We start from the raw sequence: 16761 nt of genomic DNA on the forward strand, positions 1-16761 counted from the left end.
TGCATGCTTTCCCCACGATGCCTTTAACTTGACTCATAGTCCCCACTATGTACCGCTGCCCACAACCGAGTTCACTGATCAAATTTCTCTACGTTGCCGGACATGACTTACCAAAAAATTAAGCGCTAATGAGATCTCCCTGGTTTATGGTAACTATATGAATGTAATGGTTTCAAAATTTTCCATCAAAACAAATCACTAAGGGTAAGCATCAATACCTCCATATTGACTACACACCAGCTAACAGCCCTATCGTGGTATGGTCTAGTGGTATGACGTCGCGTTGTGGCTGGCGGACAACTTAGCTTGTCCTGATCCAGATCCGCGCCAGCCTGGGTTCGAGTACGTTCCCCTACATTGAGTCGGTTTACTGAGACATTGTTACTAACATGTCTATAGTTCCCAGTACCGCCAATTTGCGACACATCTTTTTTGCCTCCGTGTAAATCTCACGGGTTACGTGGTAAAAGACGATTGTTTTTGCTTCCAGTTTTCTTGGCTGATATAATTAAAATGCAGTTTTGGTGTACTTCTTTTGCGGTTGTATCTTTCCTGCAGTGCTAGTACCGAAAGAAATGTGATCACTTACAATAAAGAGAGCGTTGGTCGCACAAGATTTCTCCTACTACACTGCAGTCCATAACGATACATTATCCTTACATGTTCGAGGTTTCTGTACTCATACAGACTTCTGGATAGACGATTCGCTTACATGACTACGCAGTTCGAGTTAGCATAGTAGTCTAGAGAGAGGGTTGACATTCAATTCTTTCCGTGGTTGGAGTCATACCAAAGGTCAGCATATACCAATGAGGAATGAAACCGGAATCCAGAGATGTCCAACATAGGATCAATAGCTTCAATTTTGACCGGACGCCCCAAACCGTCCGCAAACCTATCCGACAAAGCAGCACCATAGTTGTGCAACAATATCCAATATAATCCCTCAATTATCTATAGTTTTCAACCAAGGAACATCACCTCTTCCACCCACTCTCTTCCAGCACAGCCAATCTCCTGCCTATACTCCCAAAGCAAACACAACTACAAAACAGGACACTGCCAACCCACGTAACGACAGCTAGGTTCTCGTAGCTGACCATACCAGCAAACAGTTCTGGTGTAACAACTGGAGCTGGTCTTCCTTTTGTGTGCGTATGGCTGCCAATGGATGGGACTTGTGTGGCGTTTGTGGTGGATGGTAGAGACGGCGAGGGAAGAACATCTGGATTGGACAGGAATATGAAAGAGGTGAGAATCGACGTGACGGTGAGTGAGACGGAAAGGCCGGGTTTCGAGCGATCCAGTATATACCATAGGGCGGGGTTCACGAGGGCCAGAGTCAAGGTCAGTTGGAGGGTTGATTGCCAGGGGAGACGACGCTGAGAAGAGTAGCGTTAGTCCATGTCCATGTATCACAAAGCATAGAAGGAGTCGGTCGGTGGAGACTTACAATGGCAAATGCAATCCCTACAAAGGCTGCCACACTCCTCACCACATCGTTGATCTGCTCACTAATGGGTGAATCATGTGTCTCTGCCTCCTTGTCTTCCATCTGGCTCTCTTTCCGCTGCGCATCCCACAAGAGATCAACGTATGGTAGCAAACTTCCTAGAGCAACTCCGAATAACCCCCAGGAGACAAGGTATGCCTGACTCTTGCGATCGACACCTTCAACGTGTACAGCTGCCAGTTGCCTCGTCTCGTGAAGATGCGAGACAATGACTCCGTAGATGACACCGAAGACGTACAACGCTACAAGCTTTCCTGCAATCACAGAGTATTTCCATACACCGCGGCGCGGCTGTTTGATTGAGCGACTCCTTTGTCGTCCTTCAGCTTTGCCCATATTTGACCCTTTCCTGGCCTGGTTCTTCAAGGCCATTCCGCCATCAGGGCTTCCCATACCGGTTTCCCAGGATTGGAGGCCCATGGCTGTGTGTGCGGGTGTCTCGGCACCAGTTCCCCATGGCGTTTCCGCCGTGCTCAATTCGCCAGCTGTGTTGACACCCGTCTCATCGTATATTCCGGACAGAGTGCTACTCGTCATGTTCAAGTAACTCTTGTTCCGCTGCGGAGGACCCCTGTCTCTCTCCTGGTCGTCCGAGTCGTCATCGCGAGAGTTGAATGTTCCCAGCAAGCGAGCGTTCAGCTGAGCGAGGAAGTCGGATGATCTCCGATTCTCAGTCGCGCTTGGAGGCGTGGATTGCGAGAAGGCGTGTGTGGGCGAATCGGCCGTGTCGTAGTTGGATTCGAAGTTGCGACGCGGGATGGGGCGGTAGATATGCAGCGGAGGTGGTGCCGCGTTCGCCTTCGAAGGGTCTTCTTCCATAGCCGTCGCGCTCCAGTTCCGACGCGGGCAGGGTTCCGCAAACTTTGTTGTGATGTGTGCAGACGCAATCGAGGCTTGCAACTACAATAAAGGATAAAGGCAATATGAACAGCGAGCGTCAAGAAGCAAAAAAAAGATACGAGCTATGGTTCGCAGCACAAACAGAGCCGCGTATTCGTATAATTGTTGCGTTGTTTGGAATGGAACGTAAGTTGAACTCTAACCCCGAGTCAGTGCACGTGAACGTGTGCTCGGCCTTATACAGGCATAATTACTGGAGCCTCGCAAACATACCTCGTATAGGCAATCAAATTAAATACTGTGAGCGGAGAAGTCGTACGAACGTGCAGTGAGGGGACTATGAGGCACATGTAGGCTAGCACGCTGATCTGACGTTGTTAGGCCATGCTCCCGCATGTGTCACTGAGAATGGCTTTCATGTGAAAATCGGCCAACTTTCCGCCTGTGGATCCGCTGTCATCCGCACTCTCAACACTTCTAGTGGATCGATCATGTTTCATTATATGCGGCTACCCTGAGCTGGAGAACGTGCTGATACACAAGACGCTCGCTCTCGAGTGACGCTAGACCTCTGCTGTTGTGGCTTCTAGATGCTGTTCAAAACACAGCTGCGAGAAAACCCACTTTTGATGCCTTTCTCCAAGCACAACCGACTCCGGCAGGAAATGCTGAGGAACCAAATGCACATGTTTTGCCATCGTACGCCCCACGTCTACGTCGTCCCGTCATAAAGTTTGTCGTTCCACTCCTTGTGAGCTACCCCACTACTCTCTATCCCCGCTCAGTCGACAATAGGTTGGAGGATGTTACCGCTAAAAGACTTGTAAGCTTGTGGACGCAACTAGATGTGCCTTGAAACTTACGCTACAATGTTGGCCCAACCGATAAGACGCCAGTGCTTCTCGATACGTCGAGACAGCGCGACCTTCTCACCGATCTCTGTGCATGCAGGCGAGGTGAGAGACAGACGAGCAGCGTCAGCCTTGACAGCCACAACCTTGGCACCGGTAGCAGTTGATCCGATGTTGACCATCTTTGCGATTGTTAGCCATATTCTGAACACAGACTAGATCGAGACCTACCAAAACTTCATTCTTTGCAAGCTTGGCTACCTTGGCCTGCTTGCCGTCTGCAGTCTTGACACCGAGCAATCTTCGGAGAAGGAAGTAGTTGACTTCGAGCTCAGTGTAGATGTTAGGAAGATGTCCACGGAGACCAAGAACGAAACCGACGAGACGATCCGCACGACACAGAGTAGGGTCAACGCGTGTACCGACACCTAGAACGTGTTAATTAAGGACTTGATGATGCTGCAACAAAGATTACTTACCAATCAGTCCTCCTGGAACAGCGAACTTCAAGTCGTTGTGCTCAGCGAATAGAGACACTACTCTTGAGAAAATGGGCTTGCACTGAATCTTTCCGGCGCTGTCCTTTGAGACGATACCGGGCCTGATCTCAATCTCGTCTCCCAGCTTTAGTACACCAGTCAGGATACTGCCACCAGCAACACCACCCTTGAGCTCATCGATTTCAGCACCAGGTTTGTTGACGTCGAAGGATCGAATGACAATCATGTGTGGCTTTGCAGTAAAGTCTCGTACTGGAACGGGGATCTTGCTAATGAGGTGCTCGTTGATAGCATCAATGTTGAACTTGAGCTGGGCCGAGATGGGAATGATGGGTGAGCCATCGGCAACGGTTCCCCGGATGAACTTCAGGATAGACTCGTAATGCGACGCAGCGCTGTCTTCCCGCATCAGATCGACCTTGTTTTGGAGGATGATGATGTGGTTCAGCTTCATGATCTCGATGGCAGCAAGATGTTCACTGGTTTGCGGTTGCGGGCAAGATTCGTTTCCAGCGATCAGAAGCAGTGCAGCGTCCATGACGGCAGCACCTGACAACATAGTGCTCATGAGAATGTCGTGGCCAGGGCAGTCGACGAAAGAGACGTGGCGCTTCAGTCTGTATTTGCCCTCACATCCTTCACGTTCGCAAGCTGGGTCGACCTCCTTGTCGCTCTTGTATGACCGGTAGCATGTTGGGCGCGGGCACTCTGGGTTGTCGCATTGGTAGATCTTCGCGTTGGCATAACCGAGCTTGATGGTAATATTCCTCTCTAGTTCGTTCTTGAAACGGACGGTCTGCACACCGGAGATGGCTTTCACCACAGTGCTTTTTCCGTGAGCGACGTGACCAATGGTTCCGATGTTGATGGTAGCTTGGCGGGAGATGATCTCAGGCGACAGCGGGTTGAGCGTAGTGAGGTCAAGTGTGCTTGGGTCTGGTTGTTCGCTTGTGCGCGTTAGCTATCTGGCGTAGAGCCTCATGTGTTCAACACGTACGGAAGCTCTGGGCGTTGCACGGGCGCCACTGGCTCCCGGCCCTTCTTCAACGCGGACTTTGGCTTCGTGTCCTCGATGTCCTCCTGCTCAGACACGCTCTCGTCATCGCGGTGGTCGTGGTCGGACTCGGACTCCATGGTGGGCAATTTGTTCCGAGGGTTGGCTATTCGGGAGATGGTTGGATTGTAAGTGTGGGTGGTTGTCGAGAGATTGGATTCGTCTATCGTAGTGTTGCCTTTGTGGAGACTGGCGGCTGGCAACTTTCGACTTCAAATCCCACACAAAGTGACTCAAACCCAGATTCGGAACAGCCCACTTGTGGCGGGGCTGCGCACAGCGTCAAAGCGCCCACGGCGAAAGGTTCCGCCGGTCTTCTGAACAAAATCTCTTCCGCCGCCGGCCCTGGCTTTCCTCTTCATTGAACAACGCAAAAAATTTGCACACTCACGAAAAGCATTTTCTTTGGAGAGACCCGTCGTCTACGGACGGTGTGAGGTTTCCATGAGAACGAAAACCGTCTGTGAAGTGGAGAGGAATACTTTGGCTGATCTTGGGTGCGGTTTCTCCCTGCTTTTGCAGTGGGAGAGAGCGCAATGATTGGTCGTACATTACATGTTTACGTGATGTTTTTTTCGTGTGCTGCGACGCTGGCTTGACGACATCCGTTGAGACCAAAAGTCGAGGGCGCTTCCGGTGTTCATGTCTAGGTTGCGTACCTAGAATGTCACAGTACACGGTATTGTGCTGACATTGCGCCCTCTCAGTAACCTAGCTGTTAATGACTGTCTACACGGCATGGTTAAATTACAAGCAGCTCAGTTATGTTGGAGCCGCAATATCCTGTTCAGAGATACATGCACGCTTATCGCATGTTAAAAGGAAGCAACTGAACACCTTACGCAAGCTCTTCTACCACAATGCTGTGCACAAGAGCACATAGCAGAACTCCTAGAAACACTCTTATTAATAAGGACGCCCAAATCATGAATGTCGCATAGAACACTTGTGTTACTCCTTTCTAGGAGGCTAAAGAAGAACGTTGTTAGTAATTGTTCGATTGTTTCCTTGAAGAGGGTACTCTGGCTAGTGGAACCAGAGACAGTTTTTCTTCCATCGATGGATACATGTTTATTACGCTGACACTCTACAAAGTAATATTCGAAAGATGCGAAACTTGAATTAGCAACTATCTGCAACAAGCCTGCCACCTAAAACAAGTGGATCACGTATCTTATCGGAGCATTTATGTTCTTTTTGATGTACTCATAGCTATCTTGTACTCTTGGCGCCGCGAGCATCTCGAACCCCACCACCACTTCTCGTTGAGCTGGCTACGCATACGTAAGAATACGACGTCAATCGCATGAGTCTTTTAACCATCGCGTCTCTAAGTTGAGGCTTCTGTCTTATTGTTATAACGCACCCTTCGGGAGTCGGGTGTGGATGGATCCACGCTCTTCTGTTTGGGACTAGCTTCTTTTGTGCCACGTGGAAACCCCATCATCATGGTCATTATACCTGACTCTGAATACCATTGAAGGATGGCAATGGAACAAAGATGCACATGGAACGATCTTAGGTCAGCTGCATCTACAGATCTACCTACCCCTGGATACGTAAAACACGGCTATCCTTGGAAGGAAGTTTAGCACGACCCGCTAGTGCTGGTAGAGGCTACGGGCTGGGGAAGCGGGATGCTATCATCCCATACCCTTCAAGAAGCACGGATGGATAAGCAGGCCGCGAGAGAGCATGCGGATCATCGAACCTTGGCCCAAAGTACCAAGGCGGCATACATTGCATACACTGAGCATACCGACATGTGTCTGCTGGCTGCAAAGGCCAGACCGTCGCCGCGTGCCGCCCCATCAAGAGCGGCGCCGGTATCCCGCTTCCTAGCTGCATGTTAACGACGGAGTTTAGATGGACCGTGTGGGCTCCAGTTGTTGATCTGACACAGACAGTTCAGAACCTCTCACAAGCGCGCCGTATCGGGAACCAGTCCGCTTGCTTTTCAGGCTGAAACATATCAACTCGTCGACTCGGGGCACCACTGGCCTCGACACCGTCATTGGCCCAGACGCCTTGTAATCGAGAGCAGCCGAGTGTGAGTTGGCAACCCTTGTTGGTCGAGATTGGACCACCTCTTCCTACGACGTTGGCGCTGCCTTGCTTTTGCGCCCTTGCGCTCGCCGACTATGGGATATGGATTCTGATCAAGCGCATGAATATGCATTCGACCCCGGCCTCTCTGTTTCACACTGGCTGCAGTCGACTGAGCTCGACCATGCCGACCAAGAGCTGGGAACCTCGCCCGAGCACTACTACTCCGCCTATACTACGACCGAGCACACAGCACCTCCCTCACCGCAACGCGGCATCGACATGCCCGCAGCGCGGCCGCGGCAGCCCATGACGAACGGTGCGCGCACAACACCCAAAGCGACCCCGAGGTCTGCTTCTGGTCCTGCATCGCCGCCCGCAGCAACTCGCTCCTCCCCCCAGGTCTCCAACAAGGTCCGGGCCCTGGCAGAGCGATTCGAGCAGTCGCCCGGAGGCAGCTCGACGGCCTCTTCGCCTGCAGTGCGCTCGAGATCTAGGACACCGAGCCGGGCTGGGGCACACGACTCGGCCACCAGACGTACGAATGCGTCCATTTCGTCGACTGCATCGGCTGCACGCCCGAGCAAAGAAGCCTCGTACGGACCGCACAAGTTCAACAACCTGAAGCCGCGAGACCGCCCACAGCCCGCCCCAGCGGCTACCCGAAGTGCGCGAAGGACAAACGGCAGCAGGAGCAGCATCGACCAGCACGTCTCGTCAACGTCAACGCCCAAGAAAGTGACCTCGCCGAATCGGGCGTCAGCACCAAGCGGGAGGCAGCTGTTCGGCGAAGTGCTAACTGGGCAGGATGCATTGTCGCCAGGCTTTGGAATCCCCGTTTTCGAGAACCCGCACGGAGACACTGCACAACCCTCGACCTCGTTCAGCAGCTCGCACCATGGACGGTCCGCGAGTACTGCGACATCAGCCATGGCCGACGACGCGCAACCCACCACACGTCCACAGGCACATGCGCAAGAACAAACTACAGCACGGTCGCCCCAACGGCACACGCCACGTTCGAGGATTCCAGTAGCGACACGGCGTTTGAGCGCCGGCTCAGACTCCAACTCGTCGACACGGTCCGTCAAATACACGCCAACCCGCGCAATGAACCACAGCAACCGCGCCTCGCCGACGAGAATGGACAGGGTTCTGGCTGCGGCCGCCGTCGCTCCAGTCTCCTCCCGAGGCACAGACCAGTCAACGCTCCCCGCATTAGCTTACCGTGGATATCGCGAGAGAGGGAAGTCGCCCTTGGGTGCGAGAAGCGGACCAAGTGTTTCTGCCGTCGTTAACGCCCCGCCTCCACCAACGTCGCCTCGCTTGCGCAACTCAAGAGAAAGACAGCCGCTCCAGCCTTCACCCGCATCCCGCTCGACAAGTACCGGCCCCCATGGTGAGCAGGAATATTTTCCACTTGCGAGCAGCTTCGATCCCCCACAAGAGCAACCTGCGGGGCTACCCGACGTTGCTGAGATCGAGCAACCCCATGATATCCGTGCGCAGACGCAGCGCATTCCACGGGATGAGCATTCGTCACCCTCGTCAGAGCAACAGCACCTGAGCCTTCAGACATCTAGCTTGTCCGTACCAGTTCTCGGGCAACCAGCGTCAGCCGTGACCGACTTTGACGAATCGCCTGTGTTGGGTCTACCAGGAAGCTTCATTCTTACGCCGCCTACCGCGCATCCCGAGCCGGAGCAACAGCTCTTGCAGCCACACGTTTTCCATCCTCCGCCGCAGAGGCCTGCTCCGCAATCGCCTGAGATGGAGAAGTCGGAGCTAGGTGTCAGAGAATCAATACCAATTATGCTTAGCGAGGAGCCGCCATCAGAACCATGGGAGGCCGACTCGGAGAGCTTCAGCGCCGGCCTCAAGGCTTTGTCATACGGGTACACGTCCGACCAAGCACACGACACTAGAGACATGCCGTCCATGTCTCGACACGATACAAAAGGATCGCCAGGAGATTCGCTTCCTAAGCGGGACACCCTTTATCCGGATGACTCCGCCAGCGTCGCTCCCTACCGAACACTTGGATCACTGACGCTGAACAATGAAACTTACAGTGTTGTGAACTCAGTTTTGAACATGTACCATCAATCGCCAGTTATTTCCCCTGAGTTAGCATCGATATCCAGAGAAAGGGTGCAGCAGGTCTCACCCGTCATTGCACAGCACAAAGATTGGGCATCGAAAGAGTCCACAGAATCATATCTCGCTCGGTTGCTGAGCGACGCTAATGGTTCAAAACACGATAAGGAGAGGCCTGAGCCCGAGAGAGTAGCATCCCCATCGCGTCCAGACTCATATACGCCGCAGCTGCAGCAAGGCACACCAGAATCACATGTCGGCGGCACGGCGATCATTTATACTTCGTCCTCGCGACGCTATTCACGGGAATCGGCAGGCTCTACCACCACAACCATACAGGAAGATGCGTCTCATTCTGGCAGCTCTTCTGGTGACCCTTCTCACAATGCACTATCACGAACGTCAACGGATGAGCATAAGTCAGTTGCAGCTAACCGCATTGAACTTCCACAACTTGCATGGACCAATGGTGGACTTGGACTTGACTTACAACACAGTATGCCGCATTCACTTCCAGCGCCTCCCCGTCCCAACTACTCACCACCGCCTCCCCCTGTGAATCCATCCATTGATCAGCAACTCTCCTCTCGATCCAATCCGTACAACTCTACGCCACAACATCAACAGCTCTCACGACCCATGCTCAACGACGACAAATTCGAAATGCACCCCGCTCGGTCACGCACTCCTGTTCTTCACGTTCACGAACAAAGTCTCGAGGATCGATATGGTACCCCACAACCTATCGAATCTACTGTAGATGTGCCATGTGAAGCCGAGCAAGGCGAAAACGGTCAGCCTGACCCTGCCAAGCAAGCTCTTATAAAGCGATATCGCACCTTACAAGAGCTGCTTCACACTGAGCATCAGTTCTGCATAGACATGATGATCGCGCACAACATTTTTGAAGCAACCGCGTCGAATCTGATGAGCGAGAAGGAAAAGAGATTGCTGTTCAGCAATTGCAAGGAATTAGAGAAGTTCTCTCTGTCGCTATTTCGTGCCTTCAAGAAGGCTGCGAAGCCTATTGTCAACTACGAGATATCACCCCCAAGTGGACCCTGGAACCGTGATTCCTCCGACGGTAAATCCTATGACTCCGGAGAATCACCAATGCATGCTCGGCGACCATCTGAGGATTCCCCGGATCAGTTCGAGAATTGCACTCTGGAAAATGATCGATTGACCACCATTGGCCAAGTTTTTCTCGATAACAAGGAAAAGATGGAGCGGCTCTACACGACATATTTCCTTAATCAAGATAATGCTAGTGCTTATATCAAGAAGAACCACGGCAACGAAACTCTATCTGGATGGGTCACTGCTTGCTTCGAGCAAGTAGAGAACATGACTCAGGCCTGGGACTTGGACTCTTTGTTGTTGAAGCCATGCCAGCGCTTGTTGAAGTATCCATTGATCCTCCAGTCCTTGCAAGAAATTACAGATCCAGACCATCCCGATCTACCGAAAATCAAAGAGGCTCATGAGGAATTGAGAGCAATGAGTCAGCGTATCAACCAGGCCAAGGCACGTTCCGATACCTTCCGCGCTGCCGCCTCTGAAGGCAAGAAGGAGAAGAAAAGCGGACTGGGCAAGACTTTTGTCAAGGCTTTCATTCCCAAGGTCGATAAGAGCAAGGCATATGACGAGGCCGACAAGACCTTCAAGGATCAGGACTACAAGTCTAAAGAGCAGAAGTTCGGAGGGCACTTTTTCCAACTTCAGATTGTTATTCGTGATTTCGAACAGTATCTTGATTCGATTACGGAGCATTACCTCCAGCTCAATATCGTGTTCTTGGGTTTTATCACCGTCTGCGAGGTGGCGCCATCTGTGTACCCAGAAATTGAGAGTACGTGGCGAAAGTGGGCAATGGCCCATTTCGAGCTGCAGAACAAGGCATTGGAAGAGCACGTAAGTACCAGAAGATCGAGCCATTAACATTCAGCTAATCATCTCACAGAAAGCTGCTGTTCGAAGCCGGGTTTTGAAGCCTGTGGGCGACCTCTGGGAGATGTGGGTCTCTTATCAGAAAACTATCGAGCAACGCAAGAAGTACCTGCTGTACTACGTTAAGCACAAGCAAGCACTCGACCGTGGGGAAAAGATCGACCCCGACATAGAGGAGTCGTCCAAAAAGTTCAGTACGATCAACGACACTCTCAAACATGAGTTACCTCTTCTCTACGAAAGAACAAAAGGCCTCATGCGCACGCTCATGACTCTGTTCATGTGTTTGCAGAAGGATTGGTACAAGACTTGCTCGAAAAAGATCCTTCCGCTCCTTGAAAGCGAACCCCAGCACACGACATCCCTTCGTTATGACCTAGAATCGTACGTCGAACGCTTCCACGGAGACTACAAACCGATGCAGGATCTTGCAAACAGACTAGGCATCATCAACCGGAACCTCCTGGTTGACATCTCCAATATGACGTCTCCCGTTCCAACGCTCTCTTCCGACGGTGGTGCGTCGTCACGCAACTCATCGTCGCGTCGTACTGAGTCCATTGGGAGCGAGGCATCAATGCTCGACTCAAAGACCCGCAACAGTGGTGGATATGCACCTCGATCACATCCACGAAGTCTCGACAACCCGCCGCGCTCTTCCCCTGCAGGACCAGCGTATCCTTCTCTCTACCCACCTAACACATCAGGTCGGGCTGGTCCGGGACCTACTTCATTACGGGAAGCCCGTGCACTCAGCCCTACATCTGACAACAGTGACGCCACTGTAGTTCGCAAAGAGCGGCGCAATACTGGTCCCTCTCGCAACAACCATAACTACATGAATCTGGACGGCGCAGTAGACATCGAGCACTCACCGCTGAGCGTCAACGCATTTGATTTCCCACCTCAACTTGGTCCATCCTTCCTCTCACCTTCGCAACCCACCATCCACACTTTCTCTGCGCCTACCTCTCAGCCAGCATCATTACCGGGATCTACTCGTGCATCTGGTGTCTTTAACTCAGCTCTGCCAATGTCGGATTCTCCTGCCCGTGGTAGTGTTGAGGATCTTCCTACTACACCTGCGGACACCGACGAGCCAGAAGTACTCTTCTTAGCAGCCAGTCTCTTCGAGTTCAACATTGCTCATGATCGGCGTGAAGGCGGGATACCATATCTCGTGTATGTACCGGGCGAGATTTTCGATGTTATTGGTATGAAGGGTGAGCTATGGCTTGCGCGGAATCAAGACGATCAAACAAAAACAGTAGGATGGATTTGGGAAAAGCACTTTGCGCGTATCTTACCCGAAGATGCATAGTTCGGCTTCCAGCAGTTGTCTCACCACGAGGATCAGAATTTGCTCAACTCAGGTTTTGTTGGGGGCGTTTTCGGCGAATATGCCACCAACCTAGCGGCGTTGCGTGTGTACGTTCCTTATCCGTTCTGGTTTTTTTCTTTATGTGATTCCCCAAACCCCACCTTCTTACCATTCGAATTTCGACCGAACTCACTTTTACATTGGCATTCTCCGAATATGCAAAATCTACGACCGCGGCTGCTGAGGGCGGGAGGCATTGCTGGCGTCTACCCTTTTGAGACCTAACTTCCTTGTATGTATTTACGAGAGAGATGATTTACACCACTTTTTGAGGGACTTGTTCAATCTGGCACGATTGATGTCAGACTTTGGTTGTATTTGGCAATGCGGTTTTTCTCGTTTCTTGTTTGGGGAAGGAATTTCCGTCGCATTAGTGTATAAATATGACTGTTGAGAAGATCTTGAATGGACTATCGTTCTGTGTTGTTGCAACTACTCGACCCACACATTGAATACCTTTTAGTGATATATCAAACGGATTATCTAGCAGAGGAGGTAGCACAAAACTTTGTCGCACTAGACGTAAAGTTAAAGCTACTCTAAACGTATTTACTGTGTATTCTCTGCGATAAGCCAAGTAAATAAAAGTCTATGTGTACTCCTACCAAGAGCATTTCGTACTACTTATAAAGAAAGGGTGTTTGTATAGAGAGCAGGCGACACAGAAATCTTTATTCATCTGGTGGTGAGCATGGGTTTCACGGTGGTATCTAAACCCTACTCCTCCATTTCTGATCCACTTTCAGAGTCGTCTTCGCTACCTGACATATCTTCGTCATCGTCCTCATCATCCTCTTCACCCTCAAGACCGTATGCGTCTTGGAAATCAGCTAGCTGCTTGATCTCGATCTTGAAGCCTGCGTCTTCAAAGTCCTTCTTAAGGCCCTATATAGAAAAGTAAGCAGCGTTTCAGAGCAAGAACTAGAGGTGAATAACGAGGAACTTACGTCAGTCATGATACCACCGCATGTTACGACTAGATCCGTCTTTTCTGGCACGAACACACCAGCTACAACCTCGTTCAAGATGTTTTTGACGTCTTCTTCAGTCACCTTGCGCACCTCGCGAAGCGCCCAATCTTGCCAATCCTTTCCAACACCACGCGTAACAAGATCAATGAAGGAACTCCTAGCAGCGTCGACAATAGTAGCGCGCTCATCGACAAAGTCGCGCACGATACTAGAGATGGCACCTTCGAGAGCCAGCTTCTCAAACTTCTGTGTACCGTCGCCGTATTCCTTGATGACTGTCTTCGCTTTGTTGTACGCGGCAAATACATTGGGGGATTTGGAAATGCGGAACTTGAGTAGGCCTGTCTCGGGGTCGCGGAAAAAGTTGCTGCCGTATGCAAGACCTGTGCCACGGATTGATTGCCACATGGGGCCTTCGACGGCATCGAGGTAGGCCAGTGCGACCATGAGTGGCGGAAGTTGGGCGTTTGTATACCCCTTTGGTCCTTTGGATGTGAGTACTGCGAAGGAAGAGTCGATGGGCATGGGGATTATGTAGTGTGTGCCACCTGGGTTACGGCCGATATCTGATAGGAGTGCATTGCGATCATCGATTGGGTTCACAGTCGGCTCCGGGCCGGGCTTGAAAGCGTCGGTGAGATGTTTGAAGGTGGATACTGGGTTTGGCAAAGTCTCGAGATTGGCGGTCACGAGAATGCGCATGTTGGCAAAGGTCAGTAGGTGCTTTCGCAAGGCTTCGAGCTTGTCGAGAACCTGTTGGGGTTCCGTCTTGAGCAATTTCAGGATGCGCTTTAGGTAGAGACCTTTGACTAATGTTCCAGTAGCGCGAACAGCGGAAGCGGCATCGTAGTGTATCATACGATCAACTGCAAAGCTCATCGAGTTGCCGTCACGCTTCTCTTCGGGCACATCCGCAAGCATCTTCTTGACTGCAGAGATGATGCGCTCAGTGTCGAACACTGAGTCAACAAGCATTGATCTGAGCCATAAGACGACCGTCTCAAACTTGTCAGCCTCAGCAATGAAGGGAATATAAATCATTTCCGAGCTTCCGATATCAGTACCACGGTCCATGGAGTATTCAATCGTATCCTGCTCAAGCTTGGTGATGACCTCTTCAAACTCGATGCGCTTTCCATCCTTCATGATAGGAGTAGCGAAGAAGTTGGTGAGATACACACCGAGCAGAGGCTTAAGTTCCGTTGGTAGCGACGCGGTTCCGAGCGCTAAACCGAAGTGCACGAAAGAAGTTGGAATGTGTTCGAAGTGGATGAATAATGGGAGACCATTCTCATCCTTGTCCACAATCTGCTGGATATTGTTCTTTGATGTACCTAGCTTCTTTGCTAGTCCAGAGCGTGCTGTTGTAGTCTCGTAGAAGTGGATAGACTCGGTGCTTGGAACCTGAACACCAGCAATGATCTCTTCTGGAATGGGCTTGTCGTTCTCCTCTTGGGCTTCCTTGAGTTTCTGTGCCAAGTTCTTCAGTCCCTCTTCACCTAGCTTTTCTTGTTGTGCCTTGACTCGTGCAATCTCGTCTGCTTTGATCTTATCTGACAGAGCCTTTGAGGGTTTACCGAGAATGGAAACGTGATGAGCATCTACCATCCACTTGTTCAGATACGCTCGCCATTCCTCTTCGGTCCAGCTGTCCAAGGTATCGAATACGTCGAGGGTGGCCATGGCGTCTTCAAGATGAGTCCCATTTCGGTCACCGAAGACGTGATCTTTGATAATCGGATCTTTGTACTCATCCATACCAATCTCAGACATATAGCGAGTTTGACGCTTGAAACGATGGAGACAGTCTTTAAGATAGCTCATATCAAGCGGCTTGGAAGCGTGTTCTTTGAGGACTTCGAAGAAACGTTTCTCTGCATCTGCCAGCTTATCTGTCTCTACAGATGACAGGGTCCACCAAATTATCATGTCGGTATGTCCTTTGCACCAAAAGTAGACCATACTTGCAAGATGTTCCTTCTCCACAAGCGTGTTTACTAAGACCGAAACAGATGAACCAGCAAGGTAGTTGAGCAGTGTGTTGATGGCAGTCTCTCCGAGATCGTCGATGGTTTTGGGCCCTAGGAAGGCGATTTGAACCTCGCCCGTTGATTCGTCCTCTTCTGGGAACTCGACCGTGTCAACGATTGTTTTGCTTAGTGGTGGAGTCTGCTTCGACTCGACCCACGGACGCTTGAAGGGCGCACTATAAGCCGGTACGCGGTCAACGATCTGGTCCTCGAACTTGTCCAGTACATCCAGAAGATTTGGATGATCCACCTCTCCGATCAGCACAAGTCTTATGTTTTTAGGTTGGTACATGTCTCGATGAAATTGGCGGATGCGCTCTGCGGTAGAAACTCGTAGGTTCTCCATCAGGCCGCCTGTCTCCATGCGGAAACCATCGCCTTCAGGATAGAGTAGACGGCGCATCTGGAGATCCATCAGGTCGCCCTGTAAGTTTTGACGTCCTTGCATTTCAGAGTAGACAACACTTGTGTTGTTAGCAAACAACGCACAAGCGTCAAGAAATACTTACCCTGCATCTTCTCCTTTGCCATCAACGTGATGAACCTCAGTGTAGCAACCGGCATCGGTGAGTGTAGGTACAATAAGATGATCCAGGTAAATAGGCAGTAGCTGAGCGAAACCTTCCCAACCTGCCGTTGACAGAGTATACACTGTTTCGGAGACGTCCGTCCATGCATTTGTGTCGGAGTATGATCGGGTGGCAATCTTGTCTAGTACACCTTTGAAAGGATATCTCCGTGAACCCATGAAACAGAGGTGCTCAAGGGTATGCGCTACGTCATTTAGTAAACATTTGTAGAACACGAGTGAGAATACTCACGTGCGCCCGAATCATCGTGGATCTCGGTGGCCACTGCGAAGTTTCCGTATACTTTCGGCCCCTTGCGATCGACTACGACTACCCGGAGACCTGTTCGCTGCGATTCATACTGAGTGAAAGTGGCATCAGCGTAGTTTGCTTTGAATTGCTGCAGCTTCTTGAAATGCGACTCGTGCTGTATTGACCCCATGATGTCGAATTTGAAGGAGAGGGGGTACTGCAAAGCGAGGCTGCTGAAGTATCTTTCTCCGTTGTGCAGGCTGCAGGCGCAGGCCGCTTTGTCCGAATTGGTACTACTATTGTTGTGTTAGCTGACTTGTCGTACATAGCCGATGCATGCTTGCATTTGATATGCGATACTAGCGCTTGAAACCAGATGTCTAGTGTAATGGGAAAATGCAAGACTCACGAGAGGATAAGAAGAAGTGCGAGTAGCAGAAAGCCAGCCCGGCCAAGGAAGAAGGGAATAATCGAAAGCAGGGTTTGGAAGAGGCGAGTTACCGAGCGATAGTACTGCGACGTCACGAAGATAGTGCTATGGCGAATATACTAAGTAGCCCTGATCCAGATTTGTCTCCTGTGATTGTCATCAAACGCATATGTGCCAGGTTCTTCAATCGACCACACGCCTTGAGCGTGGCGGGGTAAGTGTGGCGGGGCAGGGGACGCATGCGTTGACGTCGCTTGGGTGTCCGTGCAGCTTCAAT

General features: G+C 51.1%; 5 protein-coding genes across 5 annotated transcripts; 1 reads left to right on the plus strand and 4 right to left on the minus strand.

Moving 5' to 3' along the window:
• Positions 1-145: 145 nt before the first annotated feature.
• Positions 146-906, minus strand: CC77DRAFT_861360 (hypothetical protein). The gene is made up of 3 exons (XM_018533460.1): positions 808-906; positions 590-716; positions 146-370 (listed from the first exon to the last, which is right to left on the minus strand). The coding sequence occupies exons 2-3, from the start codon at positions 639-641 to the stop codon at positions 186-188; spliced, it is 237 nt and encodes a 78-aa protein (XP_018386654.1). The 5' UTR covers positions 642-716; positions 808-906; the 3' UTR covers positions 146-185.
• On the minus strand, positions 791-2722 carry CC77DRAFT_1020020 (INSIG domain-containing protein). Its single transcript, XM_018524963.1, has 3 exons — positions 2627-2722; positions 1454-2551; positions 791-1382 (listed from the first exon to the last, which is right to left on the minus strand). Exons 2-3 carry the CDS (start codon positions 2330-2332, stop codon positions 978-980), a joined length of 1284 nt encoding a protein of 427 aa, XP_018386655.1. The 5' UTR covers positions 2333-2551; positions 2627-2722; the 3' UTR covers positions 791-977.
• A 415-nt stretch (positions 2723-3137) lies between these two features.
• Positions 3138-4921, minus strand: CC77DRAFT_962009 (eukaryotic translation initiation factor 2 subunit 3; the record flags this gene model as incomplete). Its single annotated transcript, XM_018535633.1, has 5 exons — positions 4702-4921; positions 3684-4651; positions 3436-3632; positions 3217-3386; positions 3138-3165 (listed from the first exon to the last, which is right to left on the minus strand). Coding segments are annotated over exons 1-5 (1500 nt in total), but the record flags the coding sequence as incomplete, so codon positions are not given.
• Positions 4922-6906: 1985 nt separating this feature from the next.
• Positions 6907-12172, plus strand: CC77DRAFT_1008413 (hypothetical protein; the record flags this gene model as incomplete). Its single annotated transcript, XM_018523531.1, has 2 exons — positions 6907-10815; positions 10865-12172. The coding sequence occupies 2 exons, from the start codon at positions 6907-6909 to the stop codon at positions 12170-12172; spliced, it is 5217 nt and encodes a 1738-aa protein (XP_018386657.1).
• Positions 12173-12754: 582 nt separating this feature from the next.
• Positions 12755-16706, minus strand: CC77DRAFT_1094411 (metallopeptidase). The gene is made up of 5 exons (XM_018529738.1): positions 16464-16706; positions 16055-16350; positions 15743-16007; positions 13180-15697; positions 12755-13117 (listed from the first exon to the last, which is right to left on the minus strand). The coding sequence occupies exons 2-5, from the start codon at positions 16242-16244 to the stop codon at positions 12950-12952; spliced, it is 3141 nt and encodes a 1046-aa protein (XP_018386658.1). The 5' UTR covers positions 16245-16350; positions 16464-16706; the 3' UTR covers positions 12755-12949.
• Between the last annotated feature and the right edge of the window lie 55 nt (positions 16707-16761).

The sequence above is a fragment of the Alternaria alternata genome, assembly GCF_001642055.1.
Source record: "Alternaria alternata strain SRC1lrK2f unplaced genomic scaffold CC77scaffold_9, whole genome shotgun sequence".
NCBI classification, from domain to species: domain Eukaryota; kingdom Fungi; phylum Ascomycota; class Dothideomycetes; order Pleosporales; family Pleosporaceae; genus Alternaria; species Alternaria alternata.

Coding starts and splice junctions, on each gene's coding strand:
- CC77DRAFT_861360 (XM_018533460.1), bottom strand. CDS start 641: ATGGACTGCAGTGTAGTAGGAGAAATCTTGTGCGACCAACGCTCTCTT. Junction 371..589: donor CGACCAACGCTCTCTTTATT/GTAAGTGATCAC, acceptor ACAATGTCTCAG/TAAACCGACTCAATGTAGGG.
- CC77DRAFT_1020020 (XM_018524963.1), bottom strand. CDS start 2,332: ATGGAAGAAGACCCTTCGAAGGCGAACGCGGCACCACCTCCGCTGCAT. Junction 1,383..1,453: donor TAGGGATTGCATTTGCCATT/GTAAGTCTCCAC, acceptor TACTCTTCTCAG/CGTCGTCTCCCCTGGCAATC.
- CC77DRAFT_1094411 (XM_018529738.1), bottom strand. CDS start 16,244: ATGGGGTCAATACAGCACGAGTCGCATTTCAAGAAGCTGCAGCAATTC. Junction 16,008..16,054: donor CCACGATGATTCGGGCGCAC/GTGAGTATTCTC, acceptor TAAATGACGTAG/CGCATACCCTTGAGCACCTC. Junction 15,698..15,742: donor GGCAAAGGAGAAGATGCAGG/GTAAGTATTTCT, acceptor TAACAACACAAG/TGTTGTCTACTCTGAAATGC.